This window comes from Zophobas morio, unplaced genomic scaffold (genome assembly GCF_036711695.1).
Source record: "Zophobas morio isolate AGI-343-1 ecotype UQ-CSIRO unplaced genomic scaffold, CSIRO_AGI_Zmor_V1 ptg000041l, whole genome shotgun sequence".
Taxonomy (NCBI): Eukaryota; Metazoa; Arthropoda; class Insecta; order Coleoptera; family Tenebrionidae; genus Zophobas; species Zophobas morio.
The window spans coordinates 4,659,524-4,685,267 of NW_026972146.1; the positions used below are offsets into that span (position 1 = coordinate 4,659,524).

At 37.3% G+C, this 25,744-nt stretch overlaps 3 protein-coding genes across 5 annotated transcripts; 2 read left to right on the top strand and 1 right to left on the bottom strand.

Annotated features, from left to right (window-relative positions):
- Window positions 1-3,463: 3,463 nt before the first annotated feature.
- Window positions 3,464-24,077, top strand: LOC135141017 (uncharacterized). 3 transcript variants are annotated; one of them, XM_064071802.1, is made up of 11 exons: window positions 3,464-3,654; window positions 8,674-8,859; window positions 9,276-9,401; window positions 9,954-10,088; window positions 11,583-11,993; window positions 14,509-14,610; window positions 14,661-15,601; window positions 20,388-20,590; window positions 20,640-22,046; window positions 22,101-23,312; window positions 23,400-24,077. In XM_064071802.1, exons 2-11 carry the CDS (start codon window positions 8,683-8,685, stop codon window positions 23,774-23,776), a joined length of 5,091 nt encoding a protein of 1,696 aa, XP_063927872.1. In that variant the 5' UTR covers window positions 3,464-3,654; window positions 8,674-8,682; the 3' UTR covers window positions 23,777-24,077. The 3 variants fall into 3 exon arrangements, with proteins under 3 accessions (XP_063927872.1, XP_063927873.1, XP_063927875.1); XM_064071803.1 differs by lacking the exon at window positions 9,954-10,088 and having other exon boundaries at window positions 11,544-11,993; XM_064071805.1 differs by lacking the exon at window positions 9,954-10,088.
- Window positions 12,020-14,490, top strand: LOC135141019 (kinesin-like protein KIF11-A). Its single transcript, XM_064071811.1, has one exon. It carries the CDS (start codon window positions 12,032-12,034, stop codon window positions 14,438-14,440), a length of 2,409 nt encoding a protein of 802 aa, XP_063927881.1. The 5' UTR covers window positions 12,020-12,031; the 3' UTR covers window positions 14,441-14,490.
- Window positions 23,983-25,683, bottom strand: LOC135141022 (asparaginyl-tRNA synthetase). Its single transcript, XM_064071816.1, has 2 exons — window positions 25,492-25,683; window positions 23,983-25,440 (listed from the first exon to the last, which is right to left on the bottom strand). Exons 1-2 carry the CDS (start codon window positions 25,618-25,620, stop codon window positions 24,160-24,162), a joined length of 1,410 nt encoding a protein of 469 aa, XP_063927886.1. The 5' UTR covers window positions 25,621-25,683; the 3' UTR covers window positions 23,983-24,159.
- Between the last annotated feature and the right edge of the window lie 61 nt (window positions 25,684-25,744).

Below are 25,744 nucleotides of genomic sequence, written 5' to 3' on the forward strand. Positions count from 1 at the left end.
TAAAAATCTCAAAACTGAAACATCGAAAAATTGAGAAACTGAAAAATTGAAAAACCAAGAAATCGAAAAGGCGAAAAATCAGAAACCCGAAAAATCGAAAAACCGTGAAATCGAGTCGTGAAATCGAAAAGTCGAAAAACCAAAAAGTTGATTAATCTAGAAATTGAGAAATCGACAATTTAGAAACGTCAAAAATTGCAAAATCGAAAAATCGGGAAATCGAGAAACAAGAATGCGACGAATCTAAAATTTAAAAAATTGAAAACTTAAATTACCGAAAAATTGAAGAATTGAAAACTGAAAAATCAATCATTGAAAAATTCCAAAAGTGAAATGACGAAAAATTGGGAAATCGAAAAATCTAAAAACCGAGAACTCAAATCGGAACATCGAAAAATCGAAAAACTGAAACATCGAGAAACGTAACATCAAAAGAAAAATCGAAAAATCAAAAAAACGAAAAATAGAATAATTGGAGAATTGAAACATTGAAAACACCCAAAATTGAAAATGTGGAAAAATTGAAAATTGGAAAAAAATTGAAGAATCAAAAAATTGAAAAATCCCAAAACTGAAACATCGAACAATTGAGAAATTGAAAAAATTAAAACTCGAAAAATTAAAAATCGAAAAATGAAAAATTCAAGAGTTGAAAAATAAAAAATCGAGAAATCGAAACGCCGAAAAACTGAAATATCGAAAAAAATCGAAGAATCTAAAAATCTCAAAACTGAAACATCGAAAAATTGAGAAACTGAAAAATTGAAAAACCAAGAAATCGAAAAGGCGAAAAATCAGAAACCCGAAAAATCGAAAAACCGTGAAATCGAGTCGTGAAATCGAAAAGTCGAAAAACCAAAAAGTTGATTAATCTAGAAATTGAGAAATTGACAATTTAGAAACGTCAAAAATTGCAAAATCGAAAAATCGGGAAATCGAGAAACAAGAATGCGACGAATCTAAAATTTAAAAAATTGAAAACTTGAATTACCGAAAAATTGAAGAATTGAAAACTGAAAAATCAATCATTGAAAAATTCCAAAAGTGAAATGACGAAAAATTGGGAAATCGAAAAATCTAAAAACCGAGAACTCAAATCGGAACATCGAAAAATCGAAAAACTGAAACATCGAGAAACGTAACATCAAAAGAAAAATCGAAAAATCAAAAAAACGAAAAATAGAATAATTGGAGAATTGAAACATTGAAAACACCCAAAATTGAAAATGTGGAAAAATTGAAAATTGGAAAAAAATTGAAGAATCAAAAAATTGAAAAATCCCAAAACTGAAACATCGAACAATTGAGAAATTGAAAAAATTAAAACTCGAAAAATTAAAAAGTCGAAAAATGAAAATTCAAGAGTTGAAAAATAAAAAATCGAGAAATCGAAACGCCGAAAAACTGAAATATCGAAAAAAATCGAAGAATCTAAAAATCTCAAAACTGAAACATCGAAAAATTGAGAAACTGAAAAATTGAAAAACCAAGAAATCGAAAAGGCGAAAAATCAGAAACCCGAAAAATCGAAAAACCGTGAAATCGAGTCGTGAAATCGAAAAGTCGAAAAACCAAAAAGTTGATTAATCTAGAAATTGAGAAATCGACAATTTAGAAACGTCAAAAATTGCAAAATCGAAAAATCGGGAAATCGAGAAACAAGAATGCGACGAATCTAAAATTTAAAAAATTGAAAACTTGAATTACCGAAAAATTGAAGAATTGAAAACTGAAAAATCAATCATTGAAAAATTCCAAAAGTGAAATGACGAAAAATTGGGAAATCGAAAAATCTAAAAACCGATAACTCAAATCGGAACATCGAAAAATCGAAAAACTGAAACATCGAGAAACGTAACATCAAAAGAAAAATCGAAAAATCAAAAAAACGAAAAATAGAATAATTGGAGAATTGAAACATTGAAAACACCCAAAATTGAAAATGTGGAAAAATTGAAAATTGGAAAAAAATTGAAGAATCAAAAAATTGAAAAATCCCAAAACTGAAACATCGAACAATTGAGAAATTGAAAAAATTAAAACTCGAAAAATTAAAAAGTCGAAAAATGAAAAATTCAAGAGTTGAAAAATAAAAAATCGAGAAATCGAAACGCCGAAAAACTGAAATATCGAAAAAAATCGAAGAATCTAAAAATCTCAAAACTGAAACATCGAAAAATTGAGAAACTGAAAAATTGAAAAACCAAGAAATCGAAAAGGCGAAAAATCAGAAACCCGAAAAATCGAAAAACCGTGAAATCGAGTCGTGAAATCGAAAAGTCGAAAAACCAAAAAGTTGATTAATCTAGAAATTGAGAAATCGACAATTTAGAAACGTCAAAAATTGCAAAATCGAAAAATCGGGAAATCGAGAAACAAGAATGCGACGAATCTAAAATTTAAAAAATTGAAAACTTGAATTACCGAAAAATTGAAGAATTGAAAACTGAAAAATCAATCATTGAAAAATTCCAAAAGTGAAATGACGAAAAATTGGGAAATCGAAAAATCTAAAAACCGAGAACTCAAATCGGAACATCGAAAAATCGAAAAACTGAAACATCGAGAAACCTAACATCAAAAGAAAAATCGAAAAATCAAAAAAACGAAAAATAGAATAATTGGAGAATTGAAACATTGAAAACACCCAAAATTGAAAATGTGGAAAAATTGAAAATTGGAAAAAAATTGAAGAATCAAAAAATTGAAAAATCGAACAATTGAGAAATTGAAAAAATTAAAACTCGAAAAATTAAAAAGTCGAAAAATCGAAAGTCCAAACGTCGAAAAATCGAAAAGTTAAAAAAACTGAAATATCGAAATATTGAGACGATATAAAAAGAGAACAAATAGCGCAACAAAAAAAAGAACGCCAAAAATGTCAAACATTTTTTAATAAATATACAGCATAAAAAGAATTACAAAAAAAGCAACATAAAGAAGTTTAAAAAAAAGACGAAAAAACGGGCAACAAGAAAACAACCAGATCGACAAAAAATTGTGACAAAAAAAAAACAAAAAAAAAGGGGGCAACAAAAGGATAGAGCGAAAGACAGTGAAAAAAGGAAGAAGTTGGACGGCAAAAAAGCCAATGATAACAACAAAAAAAGAGAGAAGGAAAGACAATAAAGAGAAGAAACAAATAACGCGACAAAAGAAAGAGCCAAGAAAAAAGACGAAAAAGAAATTAAAAATGCTACAAAAAGGTCACAAGAAAGGCCTCAATACAAAAAAAAGACTAACACAAATGTTTGTTAAACAAATGGGGACCGAAAACAAAAAATAATGCGACATAAACAAGGCGATGAAAAATTCGAAAAAAAAAACACTAGTATTTTTTGGATTTACAATGTTTAAAACCGCGGATTTTCCCTCGCCACCACCGTCGTGCCTCTAGCCACTTCCGTCCGCTAGATCGAATGACGCACCTCCCTACAGCGCATGTTCCTGCGTCATTCGAGCAAAAGCTACGCCACAGTTGGCTGTGCCTCGCTCGAGTAAGTGAAAAGGCAACGTTTCACGTCCGCCATATTTGTTTGAGAGTGTGTGTTGTGTGTTGGTTGGACTTTGACTCCACGCAGATTCCTCAAATTCGCCTTTTACGAACCATTTTTAGATGTGTACTTCAGGAGGACCCCCGTTTTTCTCTTTAAGGTGAGTCCGGCTAGATTTTCTGACAACATCGAACGACAACCTTGACGAAAACGTTGCACACGTAGGGTGGCCAGATGTGTTTTTCGAAATCCGCTAAATTCTTCCTGAAATCGGATATTCGCGAAAAAGTCAATATGTTGCAAACCGTTTGCATCACGAGCCGAACGGGTGTTATGTAAAATGGGTTTTTCAGCGGGCGTAGATGGTCGGAAAGTTCTAGATAAGGAGTCGGATTTTGTGTAATCAGTAGAGGTTGTTCGCAATGTTAACATAGACGCGAATCGGTTGAGAGAGTAAATATGGAAATGGGGCACCGTTGGTGGGTACGTCATGGGGTTTCCGAGAACCAGATTGAGGTAAATATGGCTGGTACCCGCACCGGAGCTTGCGAAAGGTCGTTTTTTGGCAACTAATAATGACTCATGGTAAATTTTCGAAAATGTTACGTCATTGAGTGCTGGGGCACATGGGTATTCCAGACGGAAATACAGGAGTCGGTGGGTTATAATTTTCCAATCGTTATTCTTGGAACTAAAGTAAGAAAAGATCGATTATGTATTATACTGTATCACTGTTGTCCTCGGCACCCTACTAGTTTTTATTTCTGTGGAAAAGCCACGATTCCTTTAAAGCTGTAATTTTGTCATTTGCATTGATAATGAAGTTTTTATAGTTTTATTATCATTGATTATAAACAAAAACGAAGAGAGTTGTTGCTGAGGCGGTTTCATGGACAAAATTTAGAGCCGAATTTTCACTTTCTCGTTCCAACTTAATTTTTTCTTTATAAAAAAAGTCACTGGTTTAATAATGCCAAAGATAATTGTGCTACAAGGTCCAATATGTTTGTAATTGTTGTATAAAGTGCACACACATACGTTACCAACTAGTAATATTTATTTAATTACTGTGTCGACCAAGGTTTTTACTTTGACTTTTCCAACTCGCTCGTCTGTGGACAATCTTAAACTATAGTAGAAACCGCCAAATAATGACCATTGAAAGGGGTCAATAAACTGGTAATCATAATTTACAGCCGAAGGTTTGCCTGAAAGGAACAAAGGTTCAATAATTCGGATTATTGTTGAAAAATTTCGCAAAACCAAACTTTAAAAATTATTAATTCAACTAGTGTAAAGAACTATTCACTACTGACACATGATGTATACATTTGCAAAAAAAGAAGACAAACAAACGCAGAATTAAATTTAAGTTAACAAAATAACAGAAACAGACGACAATTTGAGACACGTCTGCCAAACTTATAAACAAATGATGAAAAACACTGTTTACAACAACATCCCCCTTTATTGTTTTAATTAAGAAAATATCGCACTTGGTCTGCTTCTGTTATTTTGTTAAATTAAATTAAATTCTGCGTTTATGTCTTATTTTTTTGCTCATTTGTACATGTGTGTCAATAGTGAATGGTTCTTTAATAAAATAACGATCACTAGTTTTTTTTGTATTTGATGATGTTATCTTTAGTGTTATTTCCCATTTTACTTAATTTTTTTTGACGTCCTTATGCAAATTTTTTTTGTGTCCCAAAAAGAAGTAAATATTATGACTCAGGCTAAAAGTAAATCATTAGCATTATAATCCCAATCCGTTTATTGGGGGCTTCGGTGTAATTAAGGAGCCAGAGTCGTAAAACCGTCAATCTTTTGTCCCAGTAGTTGTAAATCATACTTGTTATCAACTTTCACGAATTTTTAAGAATTCCTTGACCGCAAAGGGTTGTAAGTCATTACCTGTCCACAACCCTTGAGGAGGAGCGTATACCTGTCCTATTGTATTAAATATGAAGGATTTAAGAAGTCTAATTGACCATAACGGAAGTCGAATCGTTTCTCCGGATAATTTAGCTGAAATTTTAAGCTGCTTGAAGTACTAATTATTGTCCATCTGTACAGAACTTTTCACTTTTCAACCGTTGAAAACCAATTCGTTGGAAACTTCGTAAGTGTGTCGGCTGAATTTAAAATTTAAATTTTTCATTTATTATTTAGGTGACGTAAATGTTTTGCTTGTTTCGCGTACCAGACACATTTAATTTTTCTTGTTTTGCAAAGTCTTCGTTATCAGTTTGTCTATTTAATCCCGAGTTGAATCTTGAATTGTAACGTTAATTGCTAGAAAATTGTCACTCTGTTTATTTAAGCACGAGTGTTTAAAAAACGATTTTTCCACCGGCAAGTTTTATCAATTTGCGAATGCCGTAAAACGTTAATAATGCTATTAAAAAGTGCCATTGAGTTAATTGCTGTGTTTTCATTAGGGGAAAATGGAAAACGGAAACCGAAATTATCAACTACAATGGAAATGGGTTGGCAACCACGGTGTTTATTTATCAAAGGAAGTTATTGATTTCGTTCACCGTTTTGGTGGAATTAATTATACATTGCTACAATTTTATTGAAGTCGACTCTTTAATAACTCCTGACATTATATTTATAATAAATTTAACGAGCTGAAATTGAATAACCAAAAGTAACCAATTTATAAACTGGAAACATTTCGAATTGCGTCTGTGTCTACTTTAAACTAACTAGATTTTAGTAGTGTTGAAAATTTAAATATAAATGGAGAATTTAAGAGAGTCGCTTGTTGTGTTTCAAAATAATCGTTGAGGAGGCAAGACGAGGCGGAGAACAAACTTAACCCTTCTTGGAAATGTGGATGTTATTGTTGTTAAAATTTAAGCCGAGTTCACCCATGCATAAAGTTTAAACTTGTAAGTCTGTACAAATTACGGGTGTTTAAATCACGTATTCAACCCTTAATTTTGGTACTTGATTAATTTCACAGGCCGGCATGAATTTGGGGTTTGAATTCTTGTTAGTATTTTGTGATAAGGATCACATACAATTAATATATCTGTACTTATTTTTTTTCCATCACGTATAGTTCAATTACAAAAAAATATGCTTACATTTTAAGAAAAATTAGCAGTACCGCACAACATTTTATTTTACTATTACTTAACTTTTATTTATTGGAATAATGTTAACGTATAAAAGCATCCTAGTGAGTTGCGAAACTAAAACCATAAATTCCCCTGGAAATGGTCTCTATTTTGCCTCAATTTTGGACATTTAAATCAAATCATTCAATGAAGACGTAAAATGGCTTCTATTAGTTCCCATTCCCACTCTACAAAAGTAGAGATAATAACTAACCCCGCCCACCCACCCCGCCTCTATTTCACTGATTCATTTTATCTAGTCTGAATCAAAACTGGATCTTATACTGAATAGAAATAAGATCGTTAGAATGAGAACAGGGTGGGGGGCGGAGCTAGTCCTTGCTAAGTTAAAACTGATTGTTGCAGATAACATATCTTCTAAGAAAACAGAGGGTGGGTGGGCGGGACTAGTACTTGCTGAGATAAGACTGATTTTGGCAAATGACATACCCTCTAAGAAAACAGAATTCGGGTGGGAGGGGCTAGTATTCGTTGAGATAAAACTAATTGTCGTGAATGACTGAACAATATTAAGAGTAGTCACAAAGGATAAATACATTTCGAATAAATTTCGAAATTTAAAAAGTGGATTTTTATGAAGCCATTTTTTTTGTGTTCATAGTTTTTTCATTTTTAAAAATTTTCAAAAAGTGTCGTTTTGAAATTTTTAAGTTCTTGATACTTGATTTTAAGGTTTTTCAAAATTTTGGGTTTCTTTTAGTATAAATTTTGATTTACTAGATTTTAATTTGGAACCACTTCTGAGATTCTCTTTTCTAAATTTTCTAAATTTCACCGAAAATTGTTCAGTTTTTAAACCGCATTTTGACAAATATTCACATATACTAAAGTGGTAAAAAACGAAAACGTACAATGAGAAAGAAGTTGTAACTTTAAATATCACTAAAATATAATATTATAAATATGTCAATTAAATGAGTTAACATTAAAATAGTATTCATTCTAAGTATTTTTAGTTTTGCCCTGTGGTTTAAAAATCTTACGTGATAGAAAAAAACTGATGATACTTTTGGAATGTGTAGGTCTATACTAAGCATGTCTACCCAAAATTTTTCAAACCCCAACCAAAAATCGAAATTTTGCAGGCCTGTGTTTTTAAAGGAAACGAATTAATTTTTAATTTTAATTAACCCAAGGGCAACTAGTTTTCTTTGTTCGTACGTCTCTCCAGATCTGTTGGAGAGTAACAAAAAAAGGGTTTTTTAAAAGTAGATTTCGGTGGAAATAATCAACACCCACCATTTTTTGGAACAATTGAAACCAATTTTTGTGTGTTATTAATTGGAAAGATGGCTTCAATATACAGCGATTCCATTGTGTATTTTTATGACCACTTAGAATCCTCGCATCATGTGCTTAATCAAAAAAGTTTACGTGTGTATTGTAAAAAAAATATCGTGTTGGCGGAAAATTTAAATGACAGATACGCGGCCAACCATGTGTTGTTTCAACTGTAATTTATTAGAAAGAAATTTTTATGACACACGTGAATAATTTTAGTTTTAACCACTCGTGAAAATTAGTGCACGTTTTCGTGGTAAATTTTCTTAAAACAAATTGTTTTCTCGTGAATTTCAAAAATTGGTGATTAAATAATTGGTTACAAACGGCCCACTGCAGCTGCGCGCGCAGCCTAGAAAGCCAAATGGGCGTACTTTGAATCTCCCCCCACTTTTTGAGATATCGGAGAAATAGTATTTTGTATTTTAGTTGTGAATCTTTTGTTGAAGAAGACGGTTGAACTTTCTGTGGTGCATATTTTGTGTTTTTGTTCAGTGTAGTTGTTGCCGTTTTTGTACATACAAAAAATGGTAAGACTGCAGCAAGAATAATAAAATTTTTGGGCCCCCATTGTTGATTGTAGACATCAATATTTAAATTATAAAATTGTTTTTACGACGTTTGATTGGTTGCAAGTATATATAATCGGGTATGCAGTGTTTGTGTTGCGATCATGTAACAACGCAATTTTTCGGTTTTTTTTGTTTTGCTTAATCTGACTGATGACTGATTGAATTCTTTCTTTGCAGGGTAGTCACATGATTTTGACCGACGCCACGATGAACAGTGACGAGATCAAGGCGGAGTACACCTCCAGCCTCCAGGATCTCACTTTTAACAGCAAGCCGCTAATAAACATGCTGACAATGCTAGCGGAAGAGAATCTGGCGCACGCCCCCTACATCGTAGAGGCGATCGAAGAGCACCTCGATAAGGTTATTTTTTGATTGTTATTTAAGCTAAAATTGGGACAAAATGTACCCAAACATTCCCCAGTCACACATTGTAACGTACCTGACTCAATCTAGTCTCTTTGTGATATATTTTAATAAACAGTTTGAAAGTACGATAATTTATTTTTGCACTGCAAGATACTCTGCGTCTGAGCCGCCGCGGGTTGTCGAACCCTTTTCAGTAATTTCATTTTTTTTTAATATGACGTCCTTCGGGGTTCAGTTGAAGATATTTTTCAACATTTCTCCGTCAAAGTGGTCTAAAATAAAGTGTAAACGATACGAGGCTTACGGGTGGTATTTAGGTAATTATTTGTAAGTGTGTGATATTAGATATAGGTTTATTGGTTACTTCAAAATTGCAAGTGTTACAATGGTGTGAGTTTATTTTCATACAGGTTCAGACCAATGTCAAACTTCCTATTCTGTATCTCATCGACTGTATCGCCAAGAATATTGGACAAACTTACACGACACTCTTCAGCCAAAATATCGTCAAGACTTTCTGCAGCGTTTTTAAAGTGGTAAGTTTTAATGACGCGATAGTGTTGCATTGATTTTTTTTTCTTACGCCATATATACGTAAAAGTAGCGCGTTTTTGACGCACCAAGAGTGGATGCGTTACTGATTTTATTGCGAAGTAATTTAATGCGGATTTTTTTTCGAAAATCGGCAGAAGTGATGTGTATTCGAAAAAAATTCGAAAACCGTACTTAATTGTGTTTTTTATGACACGTTATGTTAATTTTACAATTACCATTTGTTGGGTAGTATATTTTTCAATTGGGGCTCTAATTAAAAAAAAAAATAGATTTTTTCTTGCGAAATCCACCAGGATTTTTCATAGTCCCACATTTGTCCAGTTTTTCTCTCGAAAGTATCCGACTTTGTTTCACTTTTTGATTTCCGTACTGTGAATTGACCTTTCCTTTTTCGTTTGTTTTTTAGTATTGAAATTTAATGTCCGGACGTATAGTAATTTCGTCTTATTTTTACGTAGGATTTATCCAAAGGCTCTGTTTTCATGTCTCAGTCTATCGTATGTAGTTAATCCCTCATGTTTTCTTTTATACAGGGTGTTTTATCTCAAGTGATCGGTGAAAGTTTTTTCAAAACTACCTGTGTAGAAAACAACTCACATATAAAGAATATACAGAAGAAGTCTGTTCAGGAGCATCATAAACTTGAACAGAGAATTTCAGGCGTTGCCGTAAGTGAATATTGATTATCCCTTTTTTAATTTTTTTTAGAAAGTTAATGGTTGACAGTTATACGAAATTTACAGCGCCCAGCAACATTTTTGAGTTTATAATAATATAATATTTGATTCAAAATTTTATGTAATGGAAAACAGGGTAGTTTCATAAAAAAAGACAAATCTATACAATCTAGTTGATAATTCTCTTATATATTTTTTTGTGATTTTTCCGTCGTATTTCCTACACAGGTGGAAGTTTTGAAGTAATATCTCTAGATTAGTTGAAATGAAACACCCTGTATTTTTTCATAACAGAGCGTCTAAAAAAAGTGTAGTCTAGACCGTTCAACTGTCGTTTCCTCATCGATATTTTGTTTCCATCGTATGTCTTACCTTCAGTTTGAAATATTTTTCAAAGACAGCTTTAAACATTGAAAAAGGACGATCTTATCCTTATTCTGTAGACAATTTTAAGTGATCGGTTATTATTAAAGTGATTACAATATAAAGTTAGGCTTGGTAAGTATTTAAATTTGCGAAAACTTTTCATTTTAAGTTTCTGTAAAGTAAGTGCACTTCATTTTATTGTTTTTTTAAGACGCGATTTTTTCGATTTGCTGCAACACGAAACAACTACGCTTTTGATTAGCAGCAGTGTTGGTTGCGGTTTCGACAAAATTTCTAAGGCATCGCAATTTTTACCAAAAAAAGAAAAACGTGTTTATCGTTTTTTTGTAGAGTTCATGTTTGTTCGTAATTTATTGTCATAAGCAAACAGGTTCTTCTCAGAAAATGTTTAGGTTTAAATTGATGACACGGATAATGTTTTAAGGTCAGGCGTTTGTTTAAGTGAAATACTTTCTATAATTCGCAACAGTTAACGACACTCAGGTGACAAAATTCTAGAACAATGTTGTATTTATAGGCACGACATGGTTATATTTATCCCGGGTTATGTTTTGACATAATTTTCTAATTCGGAAGTATTTTTAGACTGCGCTTTTCCTCGAACGCGATTGAAAAAAATTGTTCCAGAATTTTAAAACCTGCGAAATCATTGCTGCATAGAAGTTGCGACCTTTATTATCAAAGTAAATTGCGGCGTTGTTGAACCTTTTATAAACGTACTTACAACACAATTTCCTGGAAAATTGGACTTTGATTGCATATTGTTATTTCATAGAATTTATTATAGCTTGCGCATAAAAAATATGTTTTTTTATCGTTGCTTATTACAAGGTGAAATTAAAATAACATGTAGCTAGTGGTGTGTCAGAAAAAATCGTGAAACTGATAACATTGTATGTGTTGACGGTACATTACTTTTTAATAAATGATAAAAATTTAAAAGCATATTTGATTTTAAAAATTTTTATCATCACGTGAACCGACAATTTAAAATAATCTTAAATGCTGTGTAATCAGAAGTTTTGAACTCGGCAGTCATTTTTTCGTTAAACTTCGCAGTACTTTCGGACCTTCACCATTAACCGCACCACTTTACAGGTGGATGAAGAAACGAGAGCAGAAATGTTCAAACTTCGTCAAACCTGGAACAACATCTTCCCCCAAATGAAATTATATGCTATAGACGTCCAAATCAGCATGTTAGATCCAGCATGGCCCGTGACAGCCCAACCGCCTTCCAACAGCATTCATTTCAATCCCAAATTTCTAAAAACCACCAAACCCAAACCAGAAATAACACCACCCATTGTCCCCGAACCGTCAGCGGCCACCTTGGACATGGAAACATTCACCATGCAGCAAAAACTAATCCAGAAGCAAAAAGAGCTCATCGAGCTCCAGCAGAAAAAGCTGAAACTGGAGTTGTTACAAACGCAAGTCAAGCTCCAGAAGCAGCTGGAGAACAATCCGAATGCCGTCGTCCCCAACAACGCCCCCCCGAGAACACAGGTTAGTAGTAGTAGTTTTAAGTCATAAACGTAGTGCGCATGTGTCACTTGTCAAAAAATCACGAAATGAGTCACGTCGAGAGCGCGAAAAGAAAAAACCAACCGGTGAAAGTCTACATAAGGCAGAGACCATTCAATGACCATGAGGTTTCAATGGGTTATGCGAACGTCACACAATATGTAACCCACAACGAACTCGCACTAAAATCAGGACTTTGCGAGAAAAGGTACTTGTTTGATCAAGTTTTTGGTCCCGAGACGTCACAGAAAGAAATTTATGATGTTGTGGTGTCTCCCTTGATCAGTGGTATTGTATCAGGGTACAACTGCACGGTTTTTGCTTACGGACAAACTGGAACCGGAAAAACTTACACTATGGTGGGGAATCATATCGAAACGCTGGAAGAATCAACCATCGGTTTAATTCCAAGAGCAGCAACTCACGTTTTTCAGGAATTGGACACAATTGGGTCCAAAATCGAATACACGGTACGCATTTCATTTATCGAAATCTACAACGAAGAAGTACGCGATTTGCTCGCAAGTACCGTGGTACCGGTGAAAATTTTTGACGACCCTGAGAATAAAGGTTCGGTGTTGATGAAAGGGGTGAAAGAAGTGACTGTTTTAAATCCGCAAGAAGTCTACGATTGGGTGACTCTTGGAATGACGGAGCGTCAAACGGCTTCGACTAACATGAACCGAAACAGCTCGAGGTCACACTCGATTTTTACCTTATCTGTAGTCACGCGACAGGTGACAGTAGATGGTGACGAGTTAATCAAAATCGGGAAACTGTACCTTGTGGATTTAGCCGGTAGTGAGAATTTAGGGCGCTCTGGAAGCACCGAATTGAGGGCTAGAGAGGCCGCTAATATCAACAAGTCGCTACTAACCCTAGGAAAAGTTATCAAAGCTTTGGCACTGAAAGCCCAACATGTACCCTACAGAGATTCCAAACTGACCCGAATCCTCCAAGACAGTCTAGGTGGCAAAACCAAAACTTGCATGATCGCCACAATTTCCGCCGCCGCTAACGTCTGGGACGAAACTTTGAGCACCCTGGACTACGCCCAAGTGGCCCGAAACGTCTCGAATTGTCCCCAGGTGAACGAAAACCGCAAACAAACAACCCTTTTGAAAAATTTGAAAGACGAGATCGCCCGATTACGAAAAGAACTAGCAATCGCGCGAGCAGGAGAAGGGTTCTATATGAGTCGCGAGCACTACGACAGGTTGTGCGACAATTTAGACGCGTTACGACGCGAAATCAGCGACCACAAGACCCAGTTGACGCAACTAGAGAAAAAAAATACACAGCTGCAACTAGAGAACAGTGTTAAAGACCAAGAGCTGCAAAAACTCGTCAGGTGTTACGACGACGTCAAACGAGACTTGGACGAAAAGAATGACCGTCGCAAACGAGACGAATCCGTGTTGGAGCAACTCGAAAAAAGAGAAAAACAGCTGAGTTTAGCCGCAAACGAGTTACGAAAAATGTGCGAAGTGTCCATCAAGCACGAGATTTTGTTTTCGAAGAAGTACGAAAACCAGTGTCAGATTAGTTTGAAGAATGCTGAAGCTGCGAAGAACGTGTTTAGCGTTTTTGGGGATTCGTTGAAAATGTTTGAAAGTGTTACTAGGGATCATACGGAGCGCCAGAACGATTCTTTGGGTGAAGTTCACGCCAGTGTGGCTTGTTTGAAGGAAAATGCGTGGAAAATGTGTAAGCGCTTGAGTGAGTATTCCAAGGAAATGGAAGACTGCGATAAAGAAAATGTTTGTATTGACGATAACGTGTTGGTTCAGGATTTGGAAAATTTGTTACCGGTTTGTGTTTCGTTTGAAAATCAGAAACGAATGGTTGAAGATTTGGAAAAGTACAACGAAGCGAAGATTGAAGATGTGGAATTGATGACGACACGGTGTGTCAATGCGATTAAGCAAATTTTGAACGACTACATGTTGTGTGTTAAGGACGTAATGAATTGTCAGTCGTCGTTGATCGAAAAATTGAAGAACGGGATAGCCAACGATGAAGCGACTTCGACTCAAGTTTTTGATAATTACAAAGTTGCGACTGGTCAATTTATCAGAAGCTTGGTGGCGAAAATCAACCAGAAGTTTGCGTCTCAAGTGGATAAATCTAAAGAGTTGAAAAAGCGATATTCGCAAGAAATAGAAACAATTAAGTGTCAGTTTACTACAGAATCAGAAAATAAGATTAGTAGTATAGTCGGTGGGCTTATAGCTGCCGAAAACAACCAGACTAAGTTTGTTAACTCCATCAGAGCTTTCTCTGATCGAACACTGGAGAAAGTTAAGCGCGAAATTGATGACAATGTTCGACTTGTGATTCACGGAGGTGACACTCCGGGCAGACCGAACTACGTGTTTCCACAGACTCTGGAAACTAGTTTATCGAAGTCTGTGTTGTTTGATGATTAATTTAGTTTGATTTGTAATTTTATCGTTTTTGATTATACGATTTTGTTTCATTGTGGGTTTCTTTTCAGAATATCCTTCTTAAACCAGAGGTCGCGAAACAGTTAATGCCTGAAGTGGCAAAGCAGTTATTGCCGGCTGCGTCCAGAGAGGCAAAAACCAAACCAAACGTGGTAAGTTTGGGTGTTTATTTTGAGTTTGGAGTTTAATTAGGTGTTTATAGGGTGTCGGTTCGAGAGTGCAAGCCACAACTCGAATAACTCCAGTGAATAGCGCTCTTGTGGCCACCGCGACGAAACCGACCCGAGATCCACGTTTGCTGCGGCAGCACGCCGAAAAATCTAGCAACGGCACGGCCCTCACCAACAGTAGTAGTACTAGTGTTTCATTAGGATCTAAGCCTACAATATTAGATTCTAATAATAAAGTTGTTACAATTACAAAGAGCGTTCGAGACAGCCGTATCGAACCTCGTTTAGTTAATAATAAAGACAATGCCCTTCCATCCCAAGTCAAACTAGACAAATCCAAAACTTTCCCCAAGTCCAGACAGTCTGAACAAAAACCACTCAAACCACCACGCAACAAAAACACAGACACCGACTCGAAATCGTTCTCGGTCAAAAGCTCCCCAAACCTCTCAGACTCTCCAACAAAGAGCAAAAGTGACAAAAACGAATCGAAGTCGCCGACCAAGTCTCCTAGCAGACATAAAAAGAAAGATCACAGCTCGGGTGACAAAAAAAGCTTTAAGGAGCTGAAGCGCGACAGGGACGGCAAAAGCCACAAGAGCGACTCGTCGCCGCCCGCCTTCAAGGGCGTGAAGGGGGCCACGAAGAACCGCAACTACATCCGCAGGAACCGCTCGCCGTCGTACAGCCCGGAGCCCAACCACCAGGACACGGACCTCCGGCTGGCGGGGCCGCCGCCGGAGAAACAGGCGCGCCTCCAGGCCGAGCAAGGCGACGACAAGCGTAAGTTGCCGAGGTCCCCGAAGAGCGCCGAAGTCAATTTCACGGCGGGGGTGTCTCTAGCGGGCAAGGTCGTGAGTCCGCAGGGGATGGACGTGGACCTGAGGCAGCTGAACGAGGTGTCGAAGAAGCGCGTGTCGGGGGATAGTCTGGAGAGCGGCGCCAAGAAGTCCAAGCACGAAGTTCTAGACGCGTAAGTAGGGCGACAGCCAACATGTAAAGAATCTCGGGCATGATTGGGCGGAGTTTTATCGTGATTTGCATTGGTGTTGATTTTTTTAAACACAAGTGATTGGATAAAGCAAATGACATTGGCCAAAGGTGTAACTACTCAGGTAATAGAAACGTTTGTCGAGTTAAAAAATGTCTTGATTGGGAGAAAATAGTGAAAAGGGTTCTAGAATTTCTTTTTTTTTGACGTTTATAACTAGAGTATGAAAAAGTGGGTCTTACGTATATAAATTTTATAAAACAACATACTTTTACATTTGTGGTTTATGAATCTGCCTTTACGGTTTACTGTAGGCGTCCAGATTTTTGTTAAGTATCAAAATGGTACAAAAACATTTTAGAATATAATTTGGAAAATTGAAAATTAAATTTTCTATGAACTTGCAGATGTTGAAGGTTATTCTAATCATGATATGGTAAATCGTGAATCAAAATTTATCTGTTTACTCTAAAAACTTGATGACATCATTGAGGGCTTCTGGTGTTTTGTTTTTGAAAGAGTTCCAATGGATCCTTTTTTTTAGACTATAAAGAATGTGCAAAATCCCTTGTTTTATTGTCGAAAGAATTTGAAAAAAAACCTGGGTTTCTAGTGTTTTATGGATAAAGTAAATGACATTGGCCAAAATTGTAATGCTTTTTGAGTTAAAAAATGTCTTGATTGGGAGAAAATAGTGAAAAGGGTTCTAGAATTTCTTTTTTTTTTTTACCTTTATAACTAGAGTATGAAAAAGTGGGTCTTACGTATATAAATTTTATAAAACAACATACTTTTACATTTGTGGTTTATGAATCTGCCTTTACGGTTTACTTTAGGCGTCCAGATTTTTGTTAAAGTATCAAAATGGTACAAAAACATTTTAGAATATAATTTGGAAAATTGAAAATTAAATTTTCTATGATCTTGCAGATGTTGAAGGTTATTCTAATCATGATATGGTAAATCGTGAATCAAAATTTATCTGTTTACTCTAAAAACTTGATGACGTCATTGAGGGCTTCTGGTGTTTTGTTTTTGAAAGAGTTCTAAAGGATCCTTTTTTTTTAGACTATAAAGAATGTGCAAAATCCCTTGTTTTATTGTCGAAAGAATTTGAAAAAAAACCTGGGTTTCTAGTGTTTTATGGGTAAAGTAAATGACATTGGCCAAAATTGTAATGCTTTTTGAGTTAAAAAATGTCTTGATTGGGAGAAAATAGTGAAAAGGGTTCTAGAATTTCTTTTTTTTTTGACATTTATAACTAGAGTATGAAAAAGTGGGTCTTACGTATATAAATTTTATAAAACAGCATACTTTTACATTTGTGGTTTATGAATCTGCCTTTACGGTTTACTTTAGGCGTCCAGATTTTTGTTAAAGTATCAAAATGGTACAAAAACATTTTAGAATATAATTTGGAAAATTGAAAATTAAATTTTCTATGATCTTGCAGATGTTGAAGGTTATTCTAATCATGATATGGTAAATCGTGAATCAAAATTTATCTGTTTACTCTAAAAACTTGATGACGTCATTGAGGGCTTCTGGTGTTTTGTTTTTGAAAGAGTTCTAAAGGATCCTTTTTTTAGACTATAAAGAATGTGCAAAATCCCTTGTTTTATTGTCGAAAGAATTTGAAAAAAAACCTGGGTTTCTAGTGTTTTATGGATAAAGCAAATGACATTGGCCAAAGTTGTAATGTTTTTTGAGTTAAAAAATGTCTTGATTGGGAGAAAATAGTGAAAAGGGTTTTAGGATTAACGTCAGTTAAAGTCAGTAATTTCTTTTTTTTTGACGTTTATAACTAGAGTATGAAAAAGTGGGTCTTACGTATATAAATTTTATAAAACAACATACTTTTACATTAGTGGTTTATGAATCTGCCTTTACGGTTTACTGTAGGCGTCCAGATTTTTGTTAAAGTATCAAAATGGTACAAAAACATTTTAGAATATAATTTGGAAAATTGAAAATTAAATTTTCTATGATCTTGCAGATGTTGAAGGTTATTCTAATCATGATATGGTAAATCGTGAATCAAAATTTATCTGTTTACTCTAAAAACTTGATGACGTCATTGAGGGCTTCTGGTGTTTTGTTTTTGAAAGAGTTCTAAAGGATCCTTTTTTTTTAGACTATAAAGAATGTGCAAAATCCCTTGTTTTATTGTCGAAAGAATTTGAAAAAAAACCTGGGTTTCTAGTGTTTTATGGATAAAGTAAATGACATTGGCCAAAATTGTAATGCTTTTTGAGTTAAAAAATGTCTTGATTGGGAGAAAATAGTGAAAAGGGTTCTAGAATTTCTTTTTTTTTTTGACATTTATAACTAGAGTATGAAAAAGTGGGTCTTACGTATATAAATTTTATAAAACAACATACTTTTACATTTGTGGTTTATGAATCTGCCTTTACGGTTTACTTTAGGCGTCCAGATTTTTGTTAAAGTATCAAAATGGTACAAAAACATTTTAGAATATAATTTGGAAAATTGAAAATTAAATTTTCTATGATCTTGCAGATGTTGAAGGTTATTCTAATCATGATATGGTAAATCGTGAATCAAAATTTATCTGTTTACTCTAAAAACTTGATGACGTCATTGAGGGCTTCTGGTGTTTTGTTTTTGAAAGAGTTCTAAAGGATCCTTTTTTTAGACTATAAAGAATGTGCAAAATCCCTTGTTTTATTGTCGAAAGAATTTGAAAAAAAACCTGGGTTTCTAGTGTTTTATGGATAAAGCAAATGACATTGGCCAAAGTTGTAATGCTTTTTGAGTTAAAAAATGTCTTGATTGGGAGAAAATAGTGAAAAGGGTTCTAGAATTTCTTTTTTTTTGACATTTATAACTAGAGTATGAAAAAGTGGGTCTTACGTATATAAATTTTATAAAACAACATACTTTTACATTAGTGGTTTATGAATCTGCCTTTACGGTTTACTTTAGGCGTCCAGATTTTTGTTAAAGTATCAAAATGGTACAAAAACATTTTAGAATATAATTTGGAAAATTGAAAATTAAATTTTCTATGATCTTGCAGATGTTGAAGGTTATTCTAATCATGATATGGTAAATCGTGAATCAAAATTTATCTGTTTACTCTAAAAACTTGATGACGTCATTGAGGGCTTCTGGTGTTTTGTTTTTGAAAGAGTTCCAATGGATCCTTTTTTTTAGACTATAAAGAATGTGCAAAATCCCTTGTTTTATTGTCGAAAGAATTTGAAAAAAAACCTGGGTTTCTAGTGTTTTATGGATAAAGTAAATGACATTGGCCAAAATTGTAATGCTTTTTGAGTTAAAAAATGTCTTGATTGGGAGAAAATAGTGAAAAGGGTTCTAGAATTTCTTTTTTTTTTTTTTGACATTTATAACTAGAGTATGAAAAAGTGGGTCTTACGTATATAAATTTTATAAAACAACATACTTTTACATTTGTGGTTTATGAATCTGCCTTTACGGTTTACTGTAGGCGTCCAGATTTTTGTTAAAGTATCAAAATGGTACAAAAACATTTTAGAATATAATTTGGAAAATTGAAAATTAAATTTTCTATGATCTTGCAGATGTTGAAGGTTATTCTAATCATGATATGGTAAATCGTGAATCAAAATTTATCTGTTTACTCTAAAAACTTGATGACGTCATTGAGGGCTTCTGGTGTTTTGTTTTTGAAAGAGTTCTAAAGGATCCTTTTTTTTAGACTATAAAGAATGTGCAAAATCCCTTGTTTTATTGTCGAAAGAATTTGAAAAAAAAACCTGGGTTTCTAGTGTTTTATGGATAAAGCAAATGACATTGGCCAAAGTTGTAATGTTTTTTGAGTTAAAAAATGTCTTGATTGGGAGAAAATAGTGAAAAGGGTTTTAGGATTAACGTCAGTTAAAGTCAGTAATTTCTTTTTTTTTGACGTTTATAACTAGAGTATGAAAACGTGGGTCTTACGTATATAAATTTTATAAAACAACATACTTTTACATTAGTGGTTTATGAATCTGCCTTTCCGGGTTAATGTAGGTGTCCATTAAATTTTTGTTAAAATATCAAAATGGTACAAAAACGTTTTAGAGTATATTTTGGAAACTTAAAAATTAAATTTTCTATGATCTTGCAGATGTTGAAGGTTATTCTAATCATAGTAAGGTAAATCGCGAATCCAAATTTATCTCTTTGTTTCCTCTAAAAAAAAAGAATGTTTTTTTAAGACTATTAAGAATGTGCAAAATCCCTTGTTTTATTTTCGAAAGAATTTGAAAAGAAATCTGGATATTTTGTTTTTGAAAGAATTGTTCGGATTCCTAGTGTCTTTTTTTAAGAATGAAGGGCCCTTGAGGGTTATTTTTGTGAGTTGGAAAAAATCTTTGAGACCTCTTGTATGTTTTTTAAGAATGGACTTAAAAGAGCCTGGATCCCTTGTGTTTTATTTTTGTTGGTTCGTTTTTTAAGTCATCGTAGAGGCCCTTAGTCTTTTTTTCAATGTATGAAAAATTCTTGGGTGTCCCTCTTGTGTTGTTTGAAAAAAAATGCAAAAAAATTGTATAATTTATCCAAGAAGCAGAATTTATTTTATTGGCTATGCTGCGACTAACGCATATTTTCTTTATTTAATGCGAAATTGTTCATCTGTACACCACTGTACATCTCGTAAATGCTTGAAATGAATTATTCCATCACCTGTGGGTCAGTTTCATGCGTTTTTTTTTTTAGTTCTTGCGCATGAGCAGTAGGGGAATTTCAGCGTGTTCACTGCAATTTGAAATTTTTTTAGATTGTTCGGGAACGAAGACACTGATCTTCGGACCGTTCTGCCGGTGGCCCAACCCGAGCGGCCGCCGACGCCGCCGCCGCCCATAATCTCCTACTCCGAGAAGGAGAAGGAGAAGGAGTCGCCGAAGAAAACGTCCGACTTCGACGCCGTCCGCGCGAAGCTGGCCAACGCCACCGGGAGGGACAAAATCATGGCGAAATCTTGTAAGTTGTCGAAAGCGTGTCAATTCCGGTCACTCATGTTGTGTTTCAGTCCGGAAGAAGCGGCCCCAGGAGGACGAGGACCTGCGCGTTCCGCCGATTTCGCCGCGCTCCGCCAACGACAGCATGAAGAAGATCATCATCTCGTCGGACGACGAGCAGTGCATTAAGGCCGGGACGATGACCAAGGAGCAGGAGAAGCAGCTGATGAACAAGATAATCGCCCAGATCGAGCAGCAGAAGTTGCAGGAGGCGCAAATGCGGGACAAGGAGGAGTCGGTGGGGAGCCTGCAGCCGGTCAGCGACGAGGAGTTGGACTTCGGGGACGAGGCCGACGCGAAGTTCGGGGACAAGGACGACAGGGTCAGTTACCACAAGTTTTCGAGGGAGTCGAGGCGGGGCGGGTCGTACTGGAGGGGCAGCAAGCGGCGGCACTGGGAGAACCCGCACATGGGGGCGCACCCGAGGCCGCCGATCAGGCCGTGGCTGCACCAGATGAACGCGTGGAGGCCCATCGGGCCGAACTTCGGCAGGCCGTCGAGCCGTAACGAGTTTAATAACGATTTTGGGAGTGGTCAGGGCGTGGACGGGAAAAAGTCGCCGGAGGTTCCGCCGGAAGTTACCGTAGATTCTGTGAATCAGGACGATATAAAGACTATTAATATCGATAAGGTGCCGCGTGATATACGATATTACGAGGAGACGGCGATCGTTTTCATGAACTGGGACGATCCCAGGGAGATTTCCTTCCAAAATGGAAGCAGACACGTCATTTTTGACGATAAGGAGGTCTACTTGTTGTCCTTCAATGAAGGGTACAAGGAGCTGAGTATAAACGGCGCGATGCACAAAGTGAAACTGGGGGCGCCGACCAGGGAGATTTTCATTGATGGGAAGCCGTATGAGTGCTACTTCGGGAGTCCCGGGATTACGATAGATTTAGATGGGAAAATGACTACGGTCAAGTTAGAGAAACCACCACCAGATGTCCGAATCGGCACCGTGAAAAGAACCGACTTGGTCGCCGGCAAAGTAAATCTGATAATCGATGCGAAAATCCTAGTTCCCGTTTTCTTGGATGCCAAAGTGCAAAAGTTTGTTATTGATGGTGAAACTCATACATTAAAATTTGTAGATGCTTTGAAAACTGTTTTAATAAATGATGTTCCATTTAAAGTTGAATTTGGTGGCCTCCCTAAACCTATTACTGTCCATGATAAGAAACATTTTATCAGATTTTCAGTGTTGCCGAAGGGTATTAAACCGGGGTTAGTGTGTATTAAAGACATGGAGGGCGCGCAGATCGCCGAGACTGACGACAGTCAGGACGGCTCGGCGTTCGCTAGTGTCGATATTAACGAACCTGCTCTGCCCGTCTTCTCCCGCAAGAAAAAGGTGGAAGATGAGCAAGACAGAAACTCCAACTCACCGCACTTCTTCCAGCATTTCATGCAACAAAGTAAGTTTTTTCGCCCCGTTGCACGTACAACTTTTACTACATCTTCGATTACAGACAACCTGGACGTCTTATCGAGCGTTATGACCTCATCGATGACGCCTTCCGCCTCCAGCGGCGGCTACCAAGTCGAGAATCTATTACCCACCTCGGACACCCAAAACAGCCAGTCCATGGACGCCCTTCCTTACGTCAACCCGGCCCCAATCCTACCCCCGAGCCTCAACATCAACGAGCTCTTCCAGAAGCTCGTCGCCACAGGAATCGTGGCCACCAAAGAACCAGAACTACCACCGATCTACCCCATCAAGCCCGCCCGGCGCAACCCCCTCGAACACCTCAAAGTGATCAACTTCAACCGACCCGAAACCCTGAAAATGCGCCAGAACCCTCTCTACGAAGCTTTATACTCCGGGATGCAGTGCAGCAGCTGCGGCATGCGCTTCCCTCCAGAGCAAAGCATGCGCTACAGCCAGCACCTCGACTGGCACTTCCGCCAGAACCGCAAAGGCAAGAAGAACATCCGCGTCGGGGCCACCCGGAGGTGGTTCTACTCGCTCTCCGACTGGATGAACTACATCGAGGTCGAAGACCTCGAAGAAAAGGAGAACTTCTTCGACCAGCAGCAGATGCAAGCGGAAGGCGCCGGCGAGGACGCCGACGAAGAAGTCGAAGTGCCTAGCGTTCCCGCCGACCCCGAAGTCCAAGAAACGCACTGCGACGTGTGCCAGGACAAGTTCGACCAGTTCTTCAACGAAGACAAGGAGGAGTGGCACCTGCGGAACGCGATCCGAGTCGACGACAAGACTTACCACCCGGTGTGCTACGAAGACTACCAGACGTCGCTGCTGGAGCCCGCGGAGGACAGCCGCATCGAGGAGGCCAGTCACGAAGACGTGAAAGAAAAGACTGAGGAACTGAACATCCCCGGCTTGGAGATTATTCTCGACGACGACGACGACGAAGAGCCGAAGGAGGAGGAAGTGGTGATCGACGAAAGCGACGAGTCGAAACCGTCGAACGAAGAGGCGAAGGAGGAGCCGGAGGAGGACGAGGACGATGACGACGACGACGACGTCATCATCCACGAAGTCGTACCTGAAAAAATCGAAGTCGACGACGACAAGGAGTACACGGATAGTTTGCCTTCGGAGCTCCCGATCAAGGTCGAGCAGATCGACGACGGCTTCATGGACGTGGAGGAGGGCTTGATGAAAATCAAGAACGGTGGGGGGCACATTAAAATTAAAAGTGAACCCATCGATCCCGGTAAGTGTTTTTGATTAAATTTGCAACTGTCGACTTTATGTAGTGTGGTTGTAAGGGTGTATTTTGTAATGTTCGTTTTTGATTTAGATGATGTGGCGTTGGTGACGCCCCCGGAGGAACCGGCGTCGTTCGCGGAGCCCAGCCAGCCGACGACCATAATCAGTTCCATCGATGGTAATACCGAGCCCGTTTTGAGCGTCCCGACGACGACGGCGAGTATTGGGAGTAAAATTAAAATTAATATTAGTAAACCTTTACCTGTGATCACTCCTAAAGAACCGAAGGAAATTCCGTGTGATAGTGTACCTAGTTTAGAGCCGGTGATCGATCCGTCGCAGCCTTTGCCCCCCGGGGAGGAGCCCGTTCAGCTGAACATCAAGCCGGCGCTTCGGGGTGTCGAACTGAAGAAATTGCCCCCAGTGCAAAAAGGAAGCGAGTTGACTGGAATGTGCAGTATAATGTGATTGAGTTTAGTGCTCCAGTGTGCGTTTGCGTCAATCAGTCGGACTAAAGGGGACTGTTTTGTATAAAGTTACGTTTATTTGCACTGAATTTATGACTTTTTTACGATTTATTTTAAATCCTGCTGTATCTACTACTGATAGTAAATGATTTGTATTTTTTTGACATTTGAGAAATGTTGAGCCGTTTTATGATTATGTTGTTGTCATTTGTTGAAAATAAATTTATTTTTTAAAAAATCATGTGTATACAACCTTGTATCTAACGTTTTCTTATACACGTTAATAAATGGTTTGAATATAAGTACATGGTATTAATTTCTGATGTATATAGTTACTTAATAAATGTTAGCTTTCATTCCAAACTTGTTTTTTTTTATTATTTTTTACAAACTGCAATTGTGGGGCCACCTTGGAAAAGGGATTGCGTCTTTAATGTTCCCAATACCCAAGAGCGACTGCAAGTACCGTTCAAAACCCAACCCAAAACCTCCAGTTGGAACTGAACCAAACTTCCTCAACTCCAAATACCACTCTAGGTGCGAATTTTCTTCAGGAATTTTTTTCCGTAATTTATCGTAGTCGTTTTCACGCAAACTCCCCCCAACAATTTCTCCCACGTTCGGCCCCAACAAATCAAAAGCAGAAACCAGTCCAGCTTCACTCTCCCTCATGTAAAAAGGTTTCATTTCTTTAGGCCACTCCACCACGAAAACAGGAACATTTCCACAATACTCAACCAAAAACAACTCATGTTCTTTCCCTAATCCCTCCCTGGGATGAACCTTCTCCTTAAACTTATCTCTATTCTTATCCAAAATATCCACAGCCTCTTTATACGCAACCACCGGAAATTTTTTATCAACCCACGTGCACCCCTGCTTTACATCCTGACACCTCTCTACATCTTCCCCCGCCTTATTAACCACTTCAGTTGTGACCTTTTTGATCAAAGTTTCGACGCAACCCGTAACATCTTCAAGTTTATCCACAAAAGCAACCTCCGCTTCTACCATGTAAAATTCGGACAAATGCAGCCGCGACCTCGAGTTTTCCGCTCTAAAGGTGGGCCCGAACGTGTACACTTTGCTCAAGCCATGAGCTGCCGCCTCCAAATGCAGCTGCCCTGACACCGTCAAAAACGCCTTTCTGTTAAAGTACACCTCGTCCTCACTCTGCCCCTCTTTCATCATCGACTTTACTAAATTCGCACTCTCTGGCAACACCCGGAAAACTTCACCCGCGCCCTCGCAATCGTTCGACGTTAAAATCGGGGTGTGCACGTTTACAAAACCCTCCGAGTCGAAATGGTTGTAAATAGCTAGCGTTGCGGCATTCCTCACTCTCAATAACGCGCTAAATTTGTTAGTTCTGGGTCTGAAATGAAGGTACTGACGGATGTACTCGGGGGTGTAGTGTTTTCTGGGTGCGAACGGGTAACCCTCGGTCACTACGCATTTGCCGCAGACTTCAATATTGTTGGCGGATAGTTCGAGCTGTCCTTTGGGTGATAGGGAAAGGGGCCCCGACACTATAATCGACGCACCCGTAGTTAGATTGTGACCAGAATGTTTGGAGACGCATATTTGCAACTTGCGGTCAGTCGAACCGTCGCTCAAGTCGACAAAAATGTGTTCTTTTTGGTTGCGTAACGATTTAATCCACCCCTACGGTTTTATTTGGTTAGAGTTTGACGCGACATTTCGAGGTTATGTTACCTTCACGGTGACGACATCTCCGGTTTTGTGGGTCCCCAGAATGTGAGAAACTGACGACAAGCATTTACTTAAAGGCCAGTTTTTTACAAAATGGGTCACGTTTTTGGTTAATAGGCGAGTTTTAAACATTTTTTAGGTTTAAAATGGGTCGATAAAGTAGATTCCTAGTTGCTTTAGCGACTCAATAACATAACCTCAATTCTTGTGTAACGTAACAATATTAATAAAAAAAGCGAGAAATTCGGACAATTAA

Excerpts from the sequence above, each read along its gene's own strand:
- LOC135141017 (XM_064071802.1), top strand. The coding sequence starts at position 8,683 with ATGATTTTGACCGACGCCACGATGAACAGTGACGAGATCAAGGCGGAG. Across the intron at positions 8,860-9,275 it reads TCGAAGAGCACCTCGATAAG|GTTCAGACCAATGTCAAACT; the intron begins GTTATTTTTTGA and ends ATTTTCATACAG. Across the intron at positions 10,089-11,582 it reads AGAGAATTTCAGGCGTTGCC|GTGGATGAAGAAACGAGAGC; the intron begins GTAAGTGAATAT and ends ACCACTTTACAG.
- LOC135141019 (XM_064071811.1), top strand. The coding sequence starts at position 12,032 with ATGTGTCACTTGTCAAAAAATCACGAAATGAGTCACGTCGAGAGCGCG.
- LOC135141022 (XM_064071816.1), bottom strand. The coding sequence starts at position 25,620 with ATGTTTAAAACTCGCCTATTAACCAAAAACGTGACCCATTTTGTAAAA. Across the intron at positions 25,441-25,491 it reads GAGATGTCGTCACCGTGAAG|GGGTGGATTAAATCGTTACG; the intron begins GTAACATAACCT and ends ATAAAACCGTAG.